The sequence below is a fragment of the Trichechus manatus genome, unplaced genomic scaffold (genome assembly GCF_000243295.1).
Source record: "Trichechus manatus latirostris isolate Lorelei unplaced genomic scaffold, TriManLat1.0 scaffold00086, whole genome shotgun sequence".
In the NCBI taxonomy this organism is placed as follows: domain Eukaryota; kingdom Metazoa; phylum Chordata; class Mammalia; order Sirenia; family Trichechidae; genus Trichechus; species Trichechus manatus.
Window position 1 is genome coordinate 6,276,549 of NW_004444022.1, and position 23,865 is coordinate 6,300,413.

Consider the following 23,865-nt stretch of genomic DNA (forward strand, 5'->3'; position numbering starts at 1 on the left):
AAATCCTAAATTAAATTTCCTAATAATTTTTATTGCCTCCAGGTAGAGCCCAAACTGAATCAGTACTTATTTCTATTTTCAAAACCTTTTAGGGAATGAAACTTCTCAGCTGTCTTCTCTAACGGTTCCAAAAAATATAGCAAGTCAAATATAACAAGTCTTACCTTTGAGAAGGTCTTCCCCATATCTAACCTAATCCCTTCTCATTATTAAGTTTCTTCTTGATTCTTTCTTAATAAAGGGTAAACAGATGACTTAACTCAAAAGTTCAAAAGCAGTTTTAAACACCAATTTAGTAGTCAAAAAATCAATACCAAATTGAGGTCTCGAATGGAAAAAAGGTATATTAATGTGAACCTGTAGAAAGTTTGCCAAAATGTAAAGTATTCCTGTTGAATTCCAAAAAGCTTTACCTTGAAGATGGAGTGAAAGTAATCTGCCAAATAGATGATATTCTAACATTATACTCCCGCCTGCTATGAGTAATAACTGGAAGGAAACTCTCTAAATCCTGACAGGAAATGGCATCTTCTAATGGTTTTGTACAACTGATAGCAAAAAGTATGATCTGGAAAGCAATCAGAGTACACTTGACATCAGCAAAGCCACACTGGAGAATGTAATCTGAATTAATATGTAATCTGAATTAATATGGGAACCAGACAGAGCAGAGATGAATCATGAACACAACTCATGTAGCCCATGTGTCAGACCTTGGAACTGTAGGCCACTCACCTTAAAAAGCTTAATGTTGGAGGCTACCTTCACCCCTCTCACTGAAGGCTGCTTTAACCTTGTTGACGATAATCCTGCTGAAAGAAAACAATGATGGTGATTCTTAAGCAGAAAAAGATTTTTCCTGATTCTTCCTAGAGGAATGATCCACCTCACCTTCCCCTGCCCCGTCAGCTACAATGCTGGAGTGATCTCCCACAGTAGAAAAGCTTGCATCCTGAAGAGTGGCTTCTAGTTCTTATAGCAACTCAGCAACATCTGCATGAAGTGCTGATTCCAAAAATGAAAATGTAAACGGTATTACAAAATTTATTTTATTTATCCAGCATTGATTGAATGTCCCAGGCTCTGGGATTTCAAAGATCTGGTCCTAGCTTTTAAAGAACTCAGGATCAAATGAATAGACAAGCAGGCAACAAAAACCTGATAAATGCTGAAATAGAACCATATATTTGAGGCTATGGAAATGCAGAAAGGGAAATACCTAAATCTACCTCGATGAGGCTGGGATAGAGTTAATTCTAGAGCAGACTTGAAAATAAGAAAGTAACATTGAAACCACAGAGGAAGGGCCAAAGAGCATTAAAAAAAAAAAAAAAAAAAAAACCCATTGCCATTGAGTTGTTTCCAACTCATAGCAACCCCATAGGACAGTTTCCTATAGAATTACCCCATAGCGTTTTTGGTTAGCAGCTGTAGCTCCTAACCACTGCACCAACAGGGTTCCCGAAGAGCAGAAGGCACAGTATATATGAAGGTTCAGAGGTAGAAAGCAGGGCTGGAGCACATGGTATGTAAAGGGAGACTGGAGATGCAGGAGGCTGGGTGGGTTGAATAAAATTAATTTATGAAGGATCTGTAGGCTATGTTAGAATTCAAGATTGTGTTCTATAGGAAATAGGGAACCACTGGAAGATTCTAAATTGGCAGATGACATTTCATATTAGATAGATCTTTCTGGCAGCAATTTTGAGGCTGCTATTAGTCGGAATCAACTCGATGGCAACGGGATTTTTTTTCTTTTTTTTTTTTTTAGCTTAAGACAGGAAGCAGCAACATTGGTTAGAAGTCTATACAGTAATCTATACTAGTGGTGATGAGGTCATCATTATCTGGCAATAATATGTAGAAAGCATTGGCCATGAGAGGACCTAAAAGTATGGATATTCAAATAATTAAGATAAAAAGTAATGAAAGCCTGAACTAAGGTATTGACAGTAGGAAGGGGGAAAAGATTTATACAAGATATATATCAGTGGTCATCCTGAAAGAATTTAGTAATTGATTGAATTTAAAAGACAATGAGGAGTTGTGAGTCAAAGGCTACTTCGAGATTTCCAGTATGGAGGACTACAAGCATAATGGTCCCACTGATAAAAGTAGTGACAGTGAGGAAGGGACTATGATTAACTTAATTTTGAAAATGTTGAGTTTGAGGAGTTAATGAGGCCTCTTTATGGATGGGATATCAGCAGGTGAGGAAATTCAAAACTGGACCTTGAAAGACACTAGACCGATTTGAGAAGATACATGCATAGGTTATATTAGAAGACTTAAAAGTGAATGAGGGGATGTCTGAGAATGAAAGTTGACAAAGAACCACAGGGACTCTGTGTTAGGAGTGCAGAAGGAGGCAAAGGAACTGGAAGGAGCTGAAAAAGTAAGAATCTAAGAACACAGTTTCACTGAAAACAAGAGAAGAATTTCAAAAAGAAGTGGCTGGTTATCAAAGCCACTTGCTGCAGAGTGGTTAGAGAGAATGAGGCCATTGATTTTGGAAATCAGGAAGTTATCGGTGACTGTCAGGAGAGCAGTTTAATAAAGGGTGAAAGGAGAAGCCAAATTTTAAGCCATTAAGGAATCCCTACAAATCTGTAGAGAGAGGCCAGGAAGTAGCAGAGTGCGTAGGAAAGTTTGTAAAAACAGCAAGAGAGAAGGAGGTTTTTATGGCACAAAATAACAGAGGGAGTGGTAAGGAGTAGTATCAAGGACACTAAAAGGAGGTAGCTTTGAAAGGGAAGGAAGGACACATCCTCCAGAAACAGGAAAAAAGGAAGAGAGAACAGGTGATGATACAGAGAAGTTGAGGTTGAAACGAAAGTTGTTGAAGGAAATCTTGTCGAATGGTTGGATCTTTTCAGTCTTGTAGGAAATGAGGTGAGGAGTAAAGTTTTGCCCATAAAAGGGTACAGGTTTGAGACAGACTGTGAGGAATCAAATAAGGTGTCAAAATGTTACACAGCAAAGGATTCCAGGGCCCAACAAAAAGTAAGGTGAATGTGAAAAGTAATGTGACTTTCTCTAGCATCCTCTGGCAACTCAGAAACAGCAATGGAGAGAGTTGACTGGGAATTACCAAACAGTATAGAATATTAGAGAATAGAAAGTCACATGGGATTGAAAAGACTCTAATATTAACAAAAGTGTCATTGAAATGGTCACAATGAAGTCCAGGTGGAGTATGGAGGGAAATGAAACTAGTAGAAGGCAATGGGTGAAGACAATGACTTTCAAACTGTGTTCCTCATATTCCCACATGAGACGGGGGAGGGCTCTTGGGTGTCCTACTCCTACCTCAACTGCAGTAGTCTGTTTTTAACTGGAATATGAAGACATCTCTCATATGCTTTTACTTGAAGGGGAAAAAAAATCTGTTGCTAAAATATTGCTGGGATAGCATTTGACTAGGAGGTAAATGAGAAGGAATGGGACTTGAAGTCATAAAAAGGAGAAAGAATGAGATCAGTAGGATTCAGATATTGAGATCTTGCAAATCTATCCGTTTTGAAGGAAGATGGGGTCTCGCATAGGGCTAGATGGCAGAGAACTAATAGAGCAGAATTGCTGGCAATTGTCATTGAGAGATCTAAAGAGACTAAAAGCCAACATATAGGCAAGTTATCACCATGGATGTTAAAGATGATGAGGATAAGGACTAGCTACAGGTTAGGGGAGGCAGACTAAGAGCCAAGTACTGAAGTCAATGAGGAAATTGGGGGAATTTTTTATAAGTCAGAAGACTGTGGGTTTGAGGATGACATGAAGGAGAAATAAGTAGAGAAGATATCATTTTGAAAAGAAGAGGTATGAGGGAAAAGTACTGCAAGAAGGGAGCAAGGAGTATTATAAACCATTATCTCTCCTTGCCCCATGCAGGGGAAGTGAAGGAAAATGGCTTCTGACTGGAGAGAGAGTTGAGGGAAATGGTGCCATCAGGTTTCAATTAAAGTAATGGGACCGGAAGACTCTTTTGGGGGGAGGTAAGCGTCCAGCATAGGACTCTGCAGGCAGGGAATTTGCTCTCTGACAGACAGCAAAGATGGCTGGGTCCCAGTGGGCAGGGCTGAGACAAAGGAGTGGACCAGCTCTTCCCTGACCTGGGTTGGAGCTAGGAACAAGACAGATATAGAGATACGTGACTGGGGACTGATACAGGTATCAGAGGGATAAGTGAAATAGGAGATGGCAAGGTAGGCTGGAAACTGAGTGGGAAAGAATAAGAGCTGAAGAGACCAAATTTAGAGGCGGGAGGAATCTGAAAGAAAATTTAAACAACTGTTATCATGCCAACCCCATGCTAAAGTAAGGTCAAGGGCCAGCACAGCCTCACCACTCCAGGAAACAATGGTCAGATTGTTTGTAAAAAGTCAGCGAAGCTTAGGTGCAGAAGGCTGTAGTGGAAAAAGAGGTAAGACCAGCTTCCCCAGCTCCTTTTTTTCTATATAGTATACAAACACACAAAGAGATTAAATGACTTACCTCAAGGTCAGCTAGCTGGTTGCTTAGTGGCAGAGCTGGGACTAGAATCCAGGCACACTAACCTCAAGGCTACCCTCTTCCCACAGTCCCCACGACTATCCCTAGTTTGGGGAAACAGGGAAGAGACTGCACTGGTGTTATGGCTGAAATGTAACAAGTATTGGGAGATTATTTATCTTGTTCGTGTCTAGCTAAACTTTTTGTAGAAGACTAGCATTTAATCTCCCACCATTGCCAATAAGCTTTTTTTCCAGAGATGGGATCTGTTTTGGAAATTCTGTTATTCCTCACACTTGTTCCAACCTAAAGCCATTCTTTTTCATGTTTGTCCCTCTAGTATCTTTAGCCTCTAGTACAGTTGGCTTGGCTGGGCAGGTTGTTCACACAGAAACGACAGAGGTTGTGCTGACAGCAGATCCTGTCACGGGATTTGGGATACAACTGCAGGGCAGTGTGTTTGCCACAGAGACTCTCTCTTCTCCACCTCTGATTTCCTATATTGAAGCTGACAGCCCAGCAGAGAGGTGAGACATATTCTTTCACAGCATCTTTCTCTGCTCTGAATTTCTGGTGCTGGTTATTTTTGAGTGGCTAATAAATTATGAAACAGTGCTCGATGCAGGAAATGCAAGATGTAATGAACTGTCTGTTCTGACAATAAAATTTTATGTTCTTGATCAAGTTTGAGAAGAATAACAAGCATGGATGCCTTTATCTAGAACATTTTGTCCATCAGGGGACCAGAGGCTATGTTAATTAAAAAGGAAAAAATCCATTTAAAAAATCTCTGAAGTTCAAACTAATCATTTCTCTCCCATGGGCAATTGTACACTCATCATTACTATATATTGGTTCAGATCAGATTATAACAAATACCATCGTGTTGAATTATTAATTGCTTGTCTAGGATGTTTTAGGATTCCCCTGCCCACATAAGTAGCCATGAAATGCAAGAGTGCAAGATACTGCATTGACCTAATTTGATCCTGGGTGGAGCAAATGATTAAGCGCTTGACTACTAGCCAAAAGGTTGGCGGTTCCAACCCACCCAGAGATGACTGGGAAGACAGGCCAGGCAGTCTGTTTCTGAAAGATCACAGCCTTGAAAACCCCAAGGAGCAGTTCTACTCTCCATACATGGGGTCGCCATGAGTTGGAATCAACTCGACGGCAACTAACGACAACAACAATATAATGCCCGCAGCATTGAGTAAACAAGAAAAACGGTTATGCTTTCGTGCAAGGATCGCAAAGGTAGATTTGGCAACCTCAGCTTAATAATGTTTTACTCTGTCTACAACCTCTAACGTGTGGTTCTAAATTTAGATGTGGGGTGCTACAGATTGGAGACCGAGTGATGGCCATTAATGGAATTCCAACTGAAGACAGCACCTTTGAGGAAGCCAATCAGCTCCTCCGAGACTCTTCCATCACTAACAAGGTCACACTGGAAATCGAGTTTGATGTTGCAGGTAGGATCGTATAATCTCAACTCAGAGGCAGAGTCAGGAGTGGACTGCCTGTGAATTATATTGGTTATGTAGCAGAGGGGGACATTTATATATGTATAAAACAGTTTTGTTTAGGAGGTTCAAGACGTCCTCTTGAATTGAGCATTGTTTTTGTAATATTCATTAAAACCTCGCCATAAGAATAACTGAAAATAAATGTGACAAATTGAATACGTAATAGCCACTATAACCAAACCAAAAAACCAAACCCATTTCCGTTGAGTTGATTCTGACTCATAGCAACCCTATAGGACAGAGCAGAACTATCCTATAGGGTTTCCAAGGAGCAGCTGGTGGATTTGAACTGCTGACCTTGTGGTTAGCAGCCGAGCTCTTAAAATAGCTGCTATACAGGTATTAAAATATAATAATAATCATGTAACCCTTATTTTTTCTGACTTTCCCCTATCTGCTAGGGAAATAATATTCTTTAGCCACAGAGGCAAGAAAAGCTTCTCGTTGTCCTTTTCCACAATCTCTTTACTCTCTGCAAAGAACATATGAAAGTTCTGTAGGGAACAATGAGAATCCGTTGGATGGATTTATACAAAGCCAGTAGGTAGATATTTGGTCTGTAACTAACAAGTTTGTGGGTTTTAGAGATAGGCGCTCATTCCCGTTTAAGAAAGTTGTCCTCACACAGTGAAATACTGCCCCACAAACCTAATAACCCTTACCAATCAATAAACATATGCCTTTGGACACCTCACATCATCTCAACAAATATTGATTGAGTATATGCCAGTTAGGAGCCCTGGTGATGCAATGTTTAAGCACTCAGCTGCTAACCAAAAGCTTGGCAATTGGAACTTACCCAATGGCTCCTCGGGAAAAAGACCTGGTGATCTGCTCCCATAAAGATTACAGGCTAGGAAACCCTATGGGGCAGTTCTGCTCTGTCCTCTAGGATCACTATGAGTCGAAATGGACTTGACGGCACACAACAGCGACATATGCCAGTTACTTTTTTAGCAGTGGTAAACAGGAAAGAAAAAAACGCTGTATTCATGAAGCTTGTGTTATAGCAGTACAGAAAGGTAATAAAAATTTTAAAATATCAATTTAGATACTGATAAGAACTCTGAGGAAAATAAAACAGGGTAAAGGGCTAAAGAATGACTGTGGGAGAGCAGTTTTTGTAAGATGACTCTCTAAGAAGTGACATTTGAGCAGAGATTTGAATGTTAAGAAGGAGCCGGCCATGCAAGGATCCGGGAGGAAAGCATTCTCTCAGCAGAGGGAGCAACCAGCATGAAGGAAGTGAGCCAGAATAATAAGCTTCATGTATTTTAGAAACAGCAAAAAAAAAGGCTGTTGCTGGAATGTATAATGGAGGTGGGGTCAAATTTGGATTTGGAGATTGGATTGGAGTGTCTTAGTAAAGAGTCTAGATTCTATCCTAAGTGTAATGAAGCCATGGAGCATTGTATTCAGGGGAGCGAGAAAATTTCATCAATATTTTAGAAAGATTTTGAAAGGTCCCTCTAAGTGGAGTAAGGGTGAATATCATTCAACCAGGGAAGCTCTGGGAATTGGAAATTCGGTTTAATGGAAGGACCATCCACACAGTAAAATCCTTCACAATGATGGCCAGACTTGGAATGAGGAAAAAGAACACAAACCAGTGGCACTTGATGTGCCAAGCACATTCCTGTCTAAAGAACTTGTGCAGGATCTGTTTCCTCTGCCTGGACAGCTCTTCCCTGGAGTAGGCAAGGGTTTGGTCACTCTCTTCATTCAGTCTTTGCTCAAATGTGACCTGCTTCAAGAAGCCTTCCCTGATCGTCCGTCACTTCCTCTCCTCTTGCCCAGATTTATGTTTCTTCATAGCCCTTCTCATGCACTGATGTTATATTGTGTATTTTTTTGTTTATTGTTTCTCTTCTCCAGTAGAAAATTCAGGATGAGAGCGTTGTTGTGCCTTTTGTTCACAAATGTATCCCTAGTGCCCAAAATAGTGATGAAATACAGGAGGCGTCTCTTAGTCAATATTTGATGAATGAATGAATGAGTGTGTGAATGACGTGCAGTTGGCTCTCCTGAGGGACTGGGATCAGGAACTTGGGTTTTCATCAGTAACTGAAATCATGCCTCTGTTTCTCTGGGGCTGCTGTTGTCTCAGTGCTGATTGATTCCACACATCTGCTCCATTTGTCTCTCTCGGCAAGTCTTCTCTGACTTATTGTACATGATTCTCCCATCCCTTTTAAAGTGCCGAGCTGGGACCAGCCAACTGTAATTTCTAACTCCCGGAAGAAAGAACATAATTGGCCCAGCTTAGGTTTGGTATTCCCCTTCCTGTCAGCTGTGGCCAAGCAGGAATCAGGTAGAAGGACCCTGTAAGGATCAGTCACGTGAAGGAAGGATGTTCAAAGAAGAAGGCTGTGTAGGTTCACCAAAATGTACTTAACGACCATCATAGAACATTAGTGGTAAAAGGAATCTTGGAATCCAGTACCTTCATCTCTTTATAAATGGAAAAACTGAGGCTAAGGTGGGGAAACTTAAGATTATACAGCAAAGTGAACAGTAGATCCCAGGTCTTATGATTTTCATCCTGTCTTCTCCACATCCTGTTGCATTGCTGCTTCTCTGCAAAGAGATGTTAGAGCTAACCAGCATGAAACAACTAGAGCAGGGTTTCTCAGCCTCCACACTACTGACAGTCTTCATTGTGGGAGGTGGCTGCTTTGTGCACTGTAGGATGTTTAGCAGCATCTATCCACTACATTCCAGTAGTGCAATGACCAGCACAATTTGACTTCTATAAGCAGTATCTACCATATTTTATACAAATAACGCACGCTTTGTTTTTTCACCAACCACGCCCTCCCCTGCAAGGTTATTTTCATGAGCACCACTATCCCAATATTTTTTTTCTTACATGTTGCTGTAAAAAAATTAGCAAAGCTTCCAAAAATACCTTACGGGAGGAGGGTGCATGTAGTTGGCAGACAAATCTAGAAGGTGTGCGTTATTTGCGTAAAAAAGCAGTAAGTATTTACTTGAGCTATAAATTCCTTTTTATTTTATTTTAAATATCCTTGATATTTGTTAATTATTTAAAACATGCTTAATGTATATGTGTATTTTCATATTTGTTGATTAAATGCTTTAATATCTTTGGTTTAAGCTCCTAAAAAAATAAGAACTATGTCTATTACACCCACTTTGTTCACTACCCAGCTTATATGATAAGGGCCAGGAAAAAGGAGCCTAAGACCACTTCCCCTGCCCTTAATTGTTTCAGAAATCACCAACCCATTTCAAATGTATAGAGATCTAGAAGAAGACCAGAAAAATGATTTCCCATCCTGTCATTCTCTCCTCCCTTGCTCGTGGTGAACATCACAAATTGATCCCAGCACCTTCCTGTTGAGCGGAGACACAGCATCAGACTCCTCAGTAAAACACTCTAGCTAAACATTATCAGTCTACGGATCTGTTGGAATCAGAAAAATCTTTTTTAGCCGTTCAAGAACATTGGTAGGGAATCTCTGGATGTGAGCTATTTCAAAACTTCCCTGTCCTGGATCCAATCCCAGTTGTCTAGATGTGAGCCATCCATTTCCAAAATTTTTCCTCAAAAATATATTATACCTGGATATCAATTCTCAAACCCTTAAGTTTAGAGATAAGCTCTTTATTGTATAAATATTTTAAATGACATAAAAAGTGGCTGAAAAGCTTGAGTATGACTATACTTTGGTCTATATCTATCTCTTTAAGTAGATACTACTATACAAACAACACTGTGGTAACATTAATGGAAATTTTTTTTAAGTTTAAGGTACCCGTCACTCTAGTAAAATCAAAGTTAACTTTTTTTTACATTCGTTTACCAATGTCCTTTACCATACATATAATTTAAAGCTATACTCATGCAAGAAGGAGCCCTGGTGGCACAGTGGTTAAAGTGCTCAGCTGCTAACGAAAAGGTTGGTGGTTTGAACCTACCAGCTGCTCCACTGGAGAAAGATGCGGCAGTCTGCTTCCGTAAAATTTACAGCCTGAGAAACCTTATGGGGGAAGCTGTAGTCTGTCTATAGGGTCGCAGTTGTATAGGGTCAATGAGTCGGAATCGACTCAACGGAGTGGGTATACTCATGCAAAGCCACCACCTGTCTGTCGGTGGAGGCTTTTGTGTTGGTATGATACGGAACAGGTTTCAGTGGAGCTTCCAGACTAAAGGCAGACTAAGAAGAAAGGCCTAGCAGTCTACTTCTGAAAATCAACTAATGAAAACCATATGGATCATAACGCTCTGATTTGCAGCCGATCATGAGCATGGTGCATGTTGTGTGAGGTGTCACCATGAGTTGGGACCGACTCATCAGCAGCTAACAACAACAGTCATCATGGCATATGCACAATGTACATTTTGCCTTATCTAATAGTGCCTTGTAAATACCAATCTACAATTGATACCGTGAATATTTGAAGTTTGTACTTTAATTCTGAAATTATTTTGTTGGGAAAAAAATACCACTTTGTACTGGAAAGAAGTCCCAGTGAAAATACTACCAAATGGATGTTTGCCATCATTACTAGCAACCCTAGTGCTTTTTTCTGAGTGGATGAAAGTTAAACATTTGCATTCACCCCCTTAGCATCCCTTAGTTTTTACAAATCTCACAAGTGTGTTCAGGTTGATAAATTATGATTTGGTGTTATCTTTCTGTGCCAACACAATTGATTCAGGCAGAAAAGCTACCAGTTGGAAAGAAGAAAGCCTTTGCTTATCCAAATGTACTTTTAATTATAGTATTAACAAAGGTAAAGAAAACCAGGGAAGCACAAAATAATCACATGGAATTTAACAAAATAAACATCATTTGTTCTCAGATTCTATTTACCTACTCTAAGCCTATTTTTGGTAAATATTGGATTTTTTTTCCTCTTTACTAGTATTTCTTTAAGAAACCACAACTTAAATAAACCTTTGCTTTAGCAACCAAGTAGTTATATAGGTGAAAACACACATACACCGAATATAAAATAAATCATGTTAACATTTAAAGATTAAAGTGCAGCCACAGCTTGATCAAAGAGATTCATTTGTTGGTATTTGCTCATCATTATGAATATTTCCAAACTTATGTAGTCAAAAGTGATCCATTACTGTTCTCCAGGAAGTGATAATATCTCAAGTGTCATTAACAATATTAATCTTGGTCAAGGTTGCCCGCATTAAAAATGTATAAAAGCAAAACGTTGCTATCGTAACTACTCTAGTTCAGTGTTTCCCAGCCCTTGTGATTCAGAGACTTTAACTAATCGTATTAAGCATAGCGTCAGGGGCAAGATTTTATATACAAACATACATTGTTGTTGTCAGTTGCTGTCGAGTAGATTCTGACTCGTGACCACCCCATGTGTGTGGAGTAGAACTGCTCCATAGGGTTTTCAAGGCTGTGACCTTCCAGAAGCAGATTGTCCGGCCTGTCTTCCAAGGCGCATCTGGGTGGGTTTGAACTGCCAACCTTTCAGCTAGTATTTGAGCACTTAACTACTTGTGCCACCAGGGACTCTCAAACCTACATACACATTTACAGACAACTTTTTGTTAAAACAGAAAACACTAAAACTGTCAAACATAACATGAAATGAGTTCTATAACTAGCAAAGCCTTTTGTTCTTCTAAAGCTTCTTGCTCATTTACTTATGGCCCATTTGCATGCTTTGTCCAAATAATAAAATAATTTATTCATGCTACGCTTTTACGCACTTGTGTGTGTGTGTGTGTGTTGGGGGGCGGGGGGGTTCTGCTTCGTTCCCATCCAATTTCCTCTTCTGGATCAATGTGTTTATCAGAGATCTTTCAGTTGCAAGCAACAGAAATGCATCCAGGCTAGTTTAGGCAGAGAAGAAGCATTTATTGGAAGCATACTAAGAGTTTCTCAGCCCCTGAGGACAGAAACGTAGGCAGCCCCTGGAAGGACTGGAACCAGGGCTGTCAAGGCCAAGAACAGGCTCTCTCTTCAGGACCTCGTGATCTCTCCCCATGTATACTTGTTTCTTTCTTTCTTCTCCCTGCTGACTGGCTATTGGTGCAAACGTGACCACTTCCAAATGCCCTGTCAGCCCCCAGTCTGCATGCTGGGGCACTTAGCCTTCCATTGCTGGGACAGGGAGTGGGGCAGAGTCAGGAAGGAGATGGAGGAGGAAAGGCATGGAGCTGAAAAATCTTTGGAAGTAAATATCTACAGTGTTTGCAACACCTGAAGTAAAGAAGTGACACACACCTGCTTTTACCTGGTTTTGCTTTTTTTTTCTTCCTTAACTCACTTCTCTTTTTCTTCCCCAGTACATCAAAATTAGCTAGTCTTTTGAAATCAACTGGGGAAATAATTTTACCTTTTTCAAGTCCTTTTGGGAAATGGGAAGGATACAAACTTTTTGTTTTATTGTGGTGAAAATAAACACAACAAAACCTTCAGATGATTATGAGGCAAGTAATCCTGATTCACTTTCATTAATTGGTGCTACATTCTTCTTGGTCTTCTATAAACATGCTCTTTTTTTGTTTTGAAACTATAGAGTCTGTCATCCCAAGTAGTGGAACATTTCATGTGAAGCTACCTAAGAAGCACAGTGTGGAACTTGGAATAACCATAAGCTGTAAGTAGAAATAATTTTTTAAATACTGGATTTTAAAAAGACATTAGCAAATTGTGTTGTCAAATGGTTTACAGGTGTGGCGAATGTTTTAAGGGTCATTGCCAACTTTCTGTGTAACGATACAAAATGTGAGCCAGTCACACATCGATCACTTACTAGCTGTGTGAATGAGACCAGTTACTTAAACTTTCTCCAGTCTTACGTTTCTTTATCTGTAAAATGACAAGTAATCAGTAAATACTCAATAAATATCTGTCTCACATCCCCCATGAATAAGTAGATAAGCAATACACGCATGGGGTTTCTCTGCATTTTAGTGTATTATGGATTAAGGTTTCACCATAAGCTATTTAACTATCAAAAATTATATTTATTTCCTTTTAAGATTATCTTTCTATCTGTTCACTTGTTGCTGTTGTTAGTTGCCATCCAGTTGGTTCTGACTCATGGTGACCTTACATACATCAGAACAAAACATTGCCCGGTCCTGTGCCATTTTCATGATCATTGTATGTTTGAGTCCATTGTTGTCTGTTCACTATACATCTATAGTCCATTTCACTAAATGAATACAATGTCTCTAACCTTAGTAAATTCCTGAATTCCTCCATGGTGCAGGTTATCTGGGTAACCAAACCAAAAGGAAAAGCCAAACTCATAAAATTCTCTCGTTTCCTTAGGTTCTAGCTTATAACTGCTTTAGTAAAACAACTTTGAAAATTTCAGTCCCAGTAGAGTTTTATAGAAGTTGAGATTTTTGTGCTTTTAATATCCATAGACTAAATTCATCCATAAGTGAAGCAAGAAAATGAAGCATATGATTAATGCATAATGACCAAAGGAGACAGAGAGGCAATGTCCGTGACCAAGAGGTGGTCCTATCAAGAAAGAGTGATGAGCCCACATAAAAGTGCGTCACTCCTATACCGAGTCAGACAGCGTCTATGTCAGTGGCTAAGGCAAAAATAAATGAAAGAGTTCTTGATTGAAATGAGGCTGTCCAGTTCAACTTTGACTATATAAATTTAACACTGAAAATGAAATTTTACCTAGTGTAACACTAAAAAGGAGTGGTACTACAACTCTGAACAAATGTTAAGAACAAGAAAGCCATATACAGTGAACTCTGTGAGAGCCAAAACTCAACAGAACTAGCTGTGAAAGTGGTGCCTCCTGGAAATGTGCACTAAGGCCCAGCCTTCCATTGCATTCTTTCTTTCTTTTGCCTGCATTCAATAAATACCTTCTGAGTGCACACCATGCCCTCGGCCCTATGGAGTTTTGAGAATACAGCCCCTGTCCTGAGAGACGCATACTATTAGTGGGTATACCGAAGACACGTACTTATCAGAAGTGCCTGTCATCGTTGTCACAAGTTATTTTACTCTCAAATTTTAATTAGGTAGAATTTCACTTCTTTTGATTGTTTTATGCAATAGATTTAGTCTCAAAAATTGATATAAATAAAAATATAATTGAACTATTCAGTGGAGTACCTATTTAAAAAATACTCCTGTGATATATTTCTTTCAAAAAATAGATGTTTATATACTCATTTTTTTTGCAGTGTTGTCATGTGAAGTATACGCAGAACTACAAAATACTTGTCTTATTCACATGAAAAATTGCTTTTAAGTATGCATGATAATGGTGGTATGCACGTATTAAGTATTGCTTCTAAAATTGATTTTAATTCCAATAATGGCAACAACCCAAACCCCACCAGAATAGTCTGAGTTTTAGTCGCCATAAGCAAACACTATTCATGGAAGCTAAAAGTGTTATTCTGTTCCTGGATGGAGAAATGATACATAAGCTTGGCGAGCATGCTGGTCAGTCCTTCTAGAGCTACAGCTCCATTTACACAGCCAGCATCACCATGCTGAGCTTGTGTCTCCTCATGAGAAATATTCATTAAAAAAATTTGTCCAGAATACATTTTCATTATATGAGATGGTAAACTCCTAAGGCCTGGTACAGTTCCTGGCACATACAAGGTGCTTATTAATGATCTGCGTTTGTTGACTGAATAAATGAGAAGTCTTTGTCTGCAACAATCCTATACTAAGCACTGTACACTCTAGGAAATGAACCTTCAAGGAGGATGATGAATATCGATGTTTGTGCAAAGGCTGTTGAGTGACCTGAAGAATCACTGACTTGGGAAGTGATTAAGAGCATGGACTCAGAACCCAGACTGCCCACCTCCTCTCTTTCTGTGGACCTTGGGCAGTTTCCTTTACCTCTCTGTACCCAGTTTTCTCACCTATAAAATGGGTACATATTACTTTCCTCATAACTTGTTGAGAAGATTAAATTAACATATAAAAATGCCTAGAACACATTTTGAAACCTAATAAATGTTAGTTGTATGATGATGATCATTCTTGTTAATACCTTTATTATTCATTTTACACACAGAGCCTGGTGAAATATGCTAGGTAAAGATCTAGACTATAAAATTTAGTGCCAACCATACTTGCACATGGTATCCCGCATGAGTCAGAGTGGACTCATGGCAACTAGTTATACTTTTTTTTTTGGGGGGGGGGTCTATTTCTCTATAATTTCCCAAGGTATTGGAGGAAATCAAGAGACCCACTTCTCAAACACACGTGGCAATATATTAGTGAAACAGGCACTGCAAGGGCTTATTGACTTCTCTGTCTTTATACAGAGTTCCACTTTCTGTCTTCTTCACGTCGTGAAAACTCTGAGTGTAAGAAACAGGCCTCCATCTCTTTAAGTATACTGTCAGAACTTTCACACTCTGCTGACGGCACACTCTCTCATACCTAATTGACTGAGAAATGAGTCCCTCTGATTTTGGTTGTAGTGAGCAGTTTTAGATTAATTTTCTTAAGTTCCCAATGAGACATTCATAGCACATTAGCATCAGGCATTACTTTTATTGATGTTATTGCCATAGTACAAGTGATCAATTATAGAAAATAAAGCAGAAGGACCTAGCAGAAGGATGAGCTGGAAACTGGAAGCCACATTCTTATTGGCTGCACACCTCAGCCAGTCCCCTCCGCGGCAGCCTACCTGCCTTTCAAGTCAGAGAACCCTGGTTGTCTCGCTCACGGCACTTGTCAGTCAAGCCCTTTTGACATTGGTGTTTTCTTTCGAGGTTTTGTTACAGGGATTTGTATCTGTTTTGCACAGGTCACACCATTAAGCAATTTATATGTTTTTTCTCATTTAATACTCAAAGCAACCCTGTGACATCTATTCCCATTTTATAGAGAGGAAAGTAAGGCTCAGCTGGGTAACTGGCTCAAAGACACAGAGCTCATAAAAGGCGAAGCAGGGATTCAGACCGTTCTGCCTGATTTAACACTGGCTTTGCTATCACTACTGCACTCATCCCCGTCACCATCTGATTGATGAACCTTTCCAGATCCTACATAAGAAAAGCAGAGGCAGCATTTTGTGAGTGAAGTTATCTTGTTGGCTTTTCTTTTTAGTTGTGACTGAATCATTTGCAGGAACAAAGGCTAGCTTTACTTTTTTTTTTTTAATAAAATCATAAAGCAACCTTTATGACAAGCACAACAAATCTGTCATTTTCCCCTTAAGTCTTAAATGTATTTAGAAGAGAATGGTTCCTGCTTTTTGCCAACTTTGCAATAAAAACTCTACTCACAGCTCCATTTCCAATCAAACAAATTGTTTTCCGTGCCATGTATTGTTGCAATTAAAATAAAGCTGAGTGATTTGACTGTGTATGTGCATGCACGCATATGTGCATATGTGTTTCTCTGATGTAGTTTGGAAACCTTTTGAGCCTCTTTAGGCAAGGTACCTTGACTAACAGAGTAAGTTCCAAGAATGGCTGGATATTATAGAATGTTCTTAGAATACTTCGTTGATTCATATTTAATTAGCTTGAAATTTCAGATTTTGCCTGTCATCAGATACAGAAAAAATTATTTAAACCAAGGGTAGAGAATGTCATTTTCTTCTTGATCTGACACTATTTGCGAGGAAGAGAACCCATGTTCACTATAAGAATAAGTTTCTGATAGTGAGGTCTGGCCAGGGATTTTAAAGCTTCAGCGGTCAAAAGATGGTAGATTTAGCTCTGCTCCCACTCAATACTCTACTTTAAAATGAAATGTAAGGTTTTTCAAATGGCAAAATCCCACTAGGAAAAAAAATGAAAGGAAAATAGACAACAGCAACAAAATTTGGAAATTACAAAGATGGAGAAAGATTAATTTAACTTGAAAAGCAGGAGGGAAAGCTGTGAATGAGCCTGATTTATACCCTAAACTCCCAAAAGCCTCAAGAACTGGTGAAACGAGGGACTTTTGGAAGTGAGAGTGGTGGTAGAGCTGAGACAGGAAGATTAGTTGAAAGATTGTTAAGAATGAAATAGTTCCTCAGATGCCATCCCCATTCAGCACAGCTAACTGCCCCTACCCCACTCAGGGGTTAGAAGCCTAGAGTTTTATTCCCTGGAAAGCATGAAATGAAGGTCTCTGGACTGAAAGAACACAGCTGAGTCCAGCAATACTGTTCTAAAAGCAGAGATTAAGTGAAAGTTTACATACTGAATGTTGAGACTGCCAGCCTTCTTTCCCCAGTAAACTCACAATCCAGGAAGCTCGGCTTAATATACTCCCAGTGGAAGACAGAATCAGGGCCATATTACCCAAAGAAACAACCTGGTCTGAACTGTACAGTGAAAACCATAGTCCACCAGCCCCACTTGGGTGCACCAAGCTGTCAAGTAGGTTTGTAGGGCCACAGTCTTATATATGAGCAGACAGCCAAGAAAAAGACAGAAACCTGAGGAAAGAATCTAATATTTAAGACAATAACCAAAACAAGAAAGGAGAAAGAAGAGGAAATGGCACGTGCAGGAAGAAGAAAACTTTAAAAATAAAAAATATTAAAAAAAGCCTGAATGATATTACACAAAGAACAGCTACAATGGAACAAAGAGCTCTTGATATGAATATTGCACAGATGATGTGAAGAAGGTTGAAATGGCAAATGTTTTGTTATATATTTACCACAATTTAAAAAAAAAAAGAATATTGCAGAAATAGAAAAACTCAGTAAAAATACTGGAAAATAAAGTTGATGAAAAATTCCGAAAATAATAGGTGTTACAGAAAAAGGAGAGAAAATAAATAATCTCAGAAGATTTCCCAGAATTGACAGATGTGAGTTTCCAAATTGGTGAATGCATGAACAATGGATGAAAATAGTCTCATACATAGCAAGGCATATTATCATGAAATCTCAGAACAGTGGGACACAGAGACAGTCCTACCAGCTTTCAGAGGGGATTGGGGAAGAGTTTTCATACAATGTATCAGAATAATACAAATAATAATCAAATAAGCAGAATGGTATCAGATTTTCCAACAACACTGGAAGCTAGATAGCAATGGAAAATTGTCTTCAAAATTCTAAAGGAAAACAATTCCTAAGAGAGAATTCTCTACCCAAAAAAGATATCAATCAAGTGTCAAGGTAGCAAAACACATTTTCATATATGCCAGTTTTCAAAAAAACTTTACTTTCATGCATTCTTCCTCAGAACGCTACTGGAGAATGTGCACCCCCAAAAGTGAGAAATAAATCCCAAAAGAAGGAGAGCTGGTATTCAGTATGCAGGAGCTCCAAGGATGCAAGCGAAGAGAATCTCTAGAATGATAATGATGGAGGTTCCCAAAATCTATGCAGCAAGCCCAGAAAACAACCAGTCCAGACAGTGGGAAGGCTCTGATAGAATTCCTAACATGGTTTAACATATTTAGAGATTTATATAACCTGAGAGATCTGAGGAGTTGAATTAATGATAAACAAAGAAAATTAAGCAAACAACTACAGGAAAAATAGCTCTGCAGAAAAGGAAAAGTAATCATGGTCTACAACATGGCTTGTCTACAAATATTGTTTAGAGAGTAATACTAAATAAACACGAAATAATGATATTATCAAAATTATGACAAAACTGTACTGAGACAACAGGGGGATTAAAAATGTACATGTATATGGTAGGGGTGTAGATGTGTAAGGGAATTAAATCCTCATTTTCCATAATAGAAAGTAAATAGAGAATGACTAAAGTTGAAAATAATTAAGTAGTAATTGTTATATGTTATTAAGCAATATGGAGGTAAATGCCAAAAGAAACAGCCAAAAGAGTGGAGAGTAATTGTATCTGGGGAAACAGGAAATGGGGGACTGCTCTTGTAGGACTTTTGACTCTTTAAATTGTATGCATGTATAATTTTGGTATAAATAAAAAGGAAATTTTAGCTCTTTCTAGCCAGTGCCAAGCAATGGGCATCTCCCAGGACAGCTGGCACCAGTGCCACAAGATCCACTTTTGGCAAAAGAAAGCCCTGCCACAAGAAGTGGAAGTGCGCCTTACCCAAGCCATGGTATTTTCAGTCGCCTCATATACATGCGAAAGCTGGACAATGAATGAGGAAGACTGAAGAAGAATTGATGCATTTGAGTTACAATGTTGGTGAAGAATACTGAATATACTATGGACTGCCAGAAGAACGAACACATCTGTCTTGGAAGAAGTACAGCCAGGATGCTTCTTAGAGGCAAGGATGGCGAGACATGGTCTCGCCTACTTTAGACATGTTATCAGGAGGGACCAGTCCCTAGAGAAGGACATCATGCTTGGTAAAGTAGAAGGTCAGTGAAAAAGAGGAAGACCCTCAATGAGATGGAATGATATGGTGGCTGCAACAGTGGGCTCAAACATAGCAACTATTGTGAGGATGGCACAGGACCGGGTAGTGTTTCCTTCTGTTGTACATAGGGTCGCTATAAGTTGGAAGCAACTCAACAGCACCTAACAACAACAACAACAACACATACACATAGTTCTTGTGAAAGGAGGCCCTAAGGCTGGATGTGGAGAACTTCTTCTAGGGCTCTGAGTGTTATACCTGTGAAACGAGGATCATCAATGTTGTCTACAGTACGTCCAGTAGCACGAGCTGGTTACACCAAAACCCTGGTGAAGAATTACATCGTGCTCATTGACAGTACACCATCCTGTCAGTGGTATGAGTCCCACTATGCACTCCCCCTGGGCAGCAAGAAGGGGGCCAAACTGGTTCCTGAGGGGGAAGAGATTTTAAACAAAAAGCTATCAAAGAAAATTCAGAAAAAAATATGAAAGGAAAAAGAATGCCAAGATCAGCAGTCTTCGGGAGGTGCAGTTCCGCAGGGCAAGCTTCTTACGTGTATTGCTTTGAGGCCAGACCAGTGCGGCCAAGTAGGTGGCTATGTGCTAGAGGGCAAGGAGCTGGGGTTCTATCTGAGGAAAATCAAAACCTGGAAAGGCAAATAAATCCTCCTCCCTCCCATCTTAGCTCCTGTATTAAAAGTGTTTATTCAAAAAATTTTTTTAAATTTTAAAAAGGAATATAGTTAACTAGTTTCCTTACAGGATCAAGAATGTACAGCTGTGAGCAGCATGAAAAAAAAAATCCAATGTTATAATGTTATACAATGGGCACATGTGGTTTGGGTTAAAATTTCCAGTGACATAGTCATTCATGAATTCTAATAGAGATGGAGACAGAAAGAACAATGATGAGTTCTGGAAAAGTTTGTAGATGACTCAGAAAATGTGGCTCTAACAATAGCAAAAACGCTGAAACTAAAGATAGAAATGAAGAATTTGAATTAAAATTATTTCATGAAATGTGAGTGGGAAAAAGGCAGTGTTTTAAACTTAATATACGTCACATCACATGGGATTTTGCATTATTGGTCTTTCTCTTTTGTCAGACTTCCAGTCCTATATGTTTGGCCAGTTAAGTTGAGATTTCAAGAAGTTGTTATTGGGCTTTTTTTTTCTCTTTATTTCTTTTTCAGAACTTAATAATTTTCTGTTACCCTTCCTTTCTAAGTCATACTCTTTTTTTTTTTAACAAAAGAAATAAGTTTTATTGAAATTCAGTTATCCAAATATTTACAACGTATTTGTGACATAATATTTATTACATGCACTTCTTTAATAACACATAGTTAAAAAGATCTATGGACAAGTCTAATAACTATTATTTTTTAAAATATTTTATTGTGTTTAAAGTGAGAGTTTACACAGCAGATTAAATTCCCATTTAACAATTTCTACACAAGTTATTCAGTGATATTGGTTACATTTTCCACAATGTGTCATTATTCTCATTAATTCCATTCTAGTTGTACCATTTCTAAGTTACACTCTTAACCTGTTGGGTGTTCTCCCCATCTCTCCTCCATATAACCTGTTTGTGTGGCCTTCCAAGTTAAAATCCCTTCACAGAAAAAACTATTTCATGCCTAATGACCTCATGAGATTTTACCAGCCCTGCCTCTCCTTTTTATCAAACTTTTCTGCGGTTTTATGATCTGTGCCTAGAGCAGAGGTGCCTGGCTCATAGTGGGTGTTTAATAAATATTTGTTACATAAATAAATGATTCTGTGGAGAACTCTAGTCTAATTCAAAGCACTGTGGGTGAATGATAGTGAATTCTCATTCAAAGGGTCACAAACTCAGAAGCACTCAGGGGTGAAGCAAGTCATTGAGTAAAATCAGCCCAGTGAGGACAGTATAAAATGAGAGATGGATGAGGACTCCACCTAAAGGGCAGAGTGGGAAAGTGAGTCCAATGTTGTTGGATAATACTAATAACAACAATAATAAACGTGTGTAATGCATTCTGTGTGCACTGGCCCAATCAAATGACATGTAATGACTCACATAATCCTTACAACAAAAACTCCCTAAGGTAAACACTGTTACTATTCCTCATCACTGTTTTGCAGAGGAGGATATTAAAGTACTTAGGCTTAAGTGGTAGACGCAGAATTTGGACCCAAGCTTTCTGGCTGCTGAGTCCAGGCTCTTAACAACTGCACCATACTATTTTTAAACATTTTTTTTTGTTAAATATATACAACATAAAATTTGCCATTTTAACCATTTTCAAGTGTACAGTCCATTGTCATCAGTCACACATTGTTGTACAACCATCACCACTATTTGTTTCCAAAACTTTTTCATCACCCCAAACAAACTCTGTTCCCATTAAGTAATAACTCCTCATTCACCCCTTCTCCTAGCCCATCATAACCATGAATCACCCTTCTGTCTCTATGAGTTCTTCTCTTCTAGATATTTCATGTAAATGGAATTTGTCATTTTGAGTCTACCTTATTTTACTCAGCATAATATTTTTAAAACTCATCCATGTTATAGCATGTATTAGAACTTCATTCCTTTTTATAGCAAAATAATATTCCATTGTGTGTATATACCACATTTTGTTTATCCATTCATTGCCTCTCTGATTTTTTAGGAGAAGCTAGATATCTGTATGAAATCTTGTCATTGTTGTAAGTTGCCACTGAGTCAGCTCCAACCCATGGCAACCCTATGTACAACAGAAAAAAACAATGCTCAGTCCTGCACCATCTTTACTAGCATTGGTATACTCAAGTCCACTGTTGTGGCCACTGTGTATTTTGGGTGCCTTCCAACCAGGGGGACTCATCTTCCAGCACTATATCGGACAGTCTTCTGTTGTGATACGTAGGGTTTTCATTGGCTAATTTTCAGAAGTAGAGCACCAGGTCATTCTTCCCAGTCTGTCTTAGTCTGGAAGCGCCACTGAAACCTGTCCACCATGAGTGACCCTGCTGGTGTTTGAAATACTGGTGGCATAGCTTCCAACATCATAGCAACACGCAAGCCACCCAAGCTGACAGACAGGTGGTGGATATGAAATCTACCAATTTTTAAATGTTGGCAACTAATTCAATATTTTTAAAGCATTGCAAGCCAAGCAAAGCATGCTTGGTTTGTGACTGCTTCCTAGGCAGCAAAGAAGTAAAGCATGGTGCTGGCATGCGCAAACCATGGCTGAGCCCCTGGAGCAGGCACTGCCACAATTAAAGCTCATGGTAGTTACCGAGTCAGGAGCTGATTCAGAATTGAATTCACTTCTGGGGTCAATTTCATCACTCCAGTGAGCATCCACCCTGATGAGCCTTTAAGTGTCAGGTATGCACTTGGTTAAAGGAGAAAGAGCAGAGTCTGGTAAATAGGAGAATGGCTGCCATACACATTTGTAGACTATAAGAAGTTTCAAACCTCTCTGCAAAGCTCTGGGTTTTTCCAGGAGGTCACAGTGCTATTTTCCTCTGTTACAAAGATGACAGGTGCATTTGATGTATTTTGTTGCCTCTACTGTTGTTTTGTTTCACAGACCATTTCAGCGGATCATGGATTTTTTAAAAAGCCAAAAGAAACATTGAGTGCTATGTGGTGGTTACTCTAGCTTGGCAAAATTTTGTGTAAATACATTGGCAGATGCTAGAAAAATTGTACTTGCTGGTAATAACAAAGTTTTTATTTTTGCGCACTCTGCCCAAAACAATTTGCAGTTTTGAAATATGACATGAGTAAAAATGCTAGATGTTTATATTTCTCTACAGGAATTATATCAAATCGTTAAGTGCAGGTTTAACTTACAAATTAATTATAGCAAGTAGAATATTTTCCATACTTTGCTAGCAGCTAAGAATAATGATTGAATGAAGTCCCATTAATATTTCCTATAGACCAGTTTAGACAGTGGATAAAGTATTGGTGTGTTTGCTTTTTCTTCAGATGTTGTGTTGAGATAGTAAACCATCTGTTCTTGTGTGTAAACATTTTCCTGGGATTCAGATGGGATTATAGGATATGATATGGTTCTGTAATTATTGTGGGGTGATCAGACTGTTTATAATAAAATCTTACTTTAGGGGCCTCTTAATGATCTTAAAAAGGAGATCATTCCAGGCTTCAGGTTGGCAAAACATCTCCCTTCAGAGGCAAATTTTTTTCTTTTTTTTTACAAACGTTGGCTTGGTTAATTTTAAGTATCAAATGCCTAAATTAAATGTAAACTTCTAGGGCAAGATGATATTTTTAAACCTATATGGACTATAATTCATTTTGAGGGTTAATTCTAAGTAGATTCTTGTTTCTGATTGCTCTTCATTCTCATCAAATGGAAATATTTCTATGAAAGGTTATAAAGCCCAAAGCTGACCACTCTACAGGATAATAGTCTTACCTATAAAGTCAATGCAAGTTACATGTACATGTTTAGAATATGAACATGGAGCAAAATATAATTAAGTAAATCTGTTGCTGTCGAGTTGATTCCAACTCATAGCGACCCTATAGGACAGAGTAGAACTGCCCCATAG

General features: G+C 38.8%; 1 protein-coding gene across 2 annotated transcripts in view; it reads left to right on the forward strand.

Moving 5' to 3' along the window:
* Nucleotides 1-23,865, forward strand: part of GRIP1 (glutamate receptor interacting protein 1) — a 332,455-nt gene that overhangs the window by 245,283 nt on the left and 63,307 nt on the right. For both annotated transcript variants that reach the window (XM_004381537.2, XM_004381538.2), the window contains exons 11-13: nt 4,832-5,018; nt 5,821-5,966; nt 12,546-12,626. In XM_004381537.2, the coding sequence (XP_004381594.1) occupies nt 4,832-5,018; nt 5,821-5,966; nt 12,546-12,626 (414 nt within the window). The remainder of the gene's footprint in view (nt 1-4,831; nt 5,019-5,820; nt 5,967-12,545; nt 12,627-23,865) is intronic.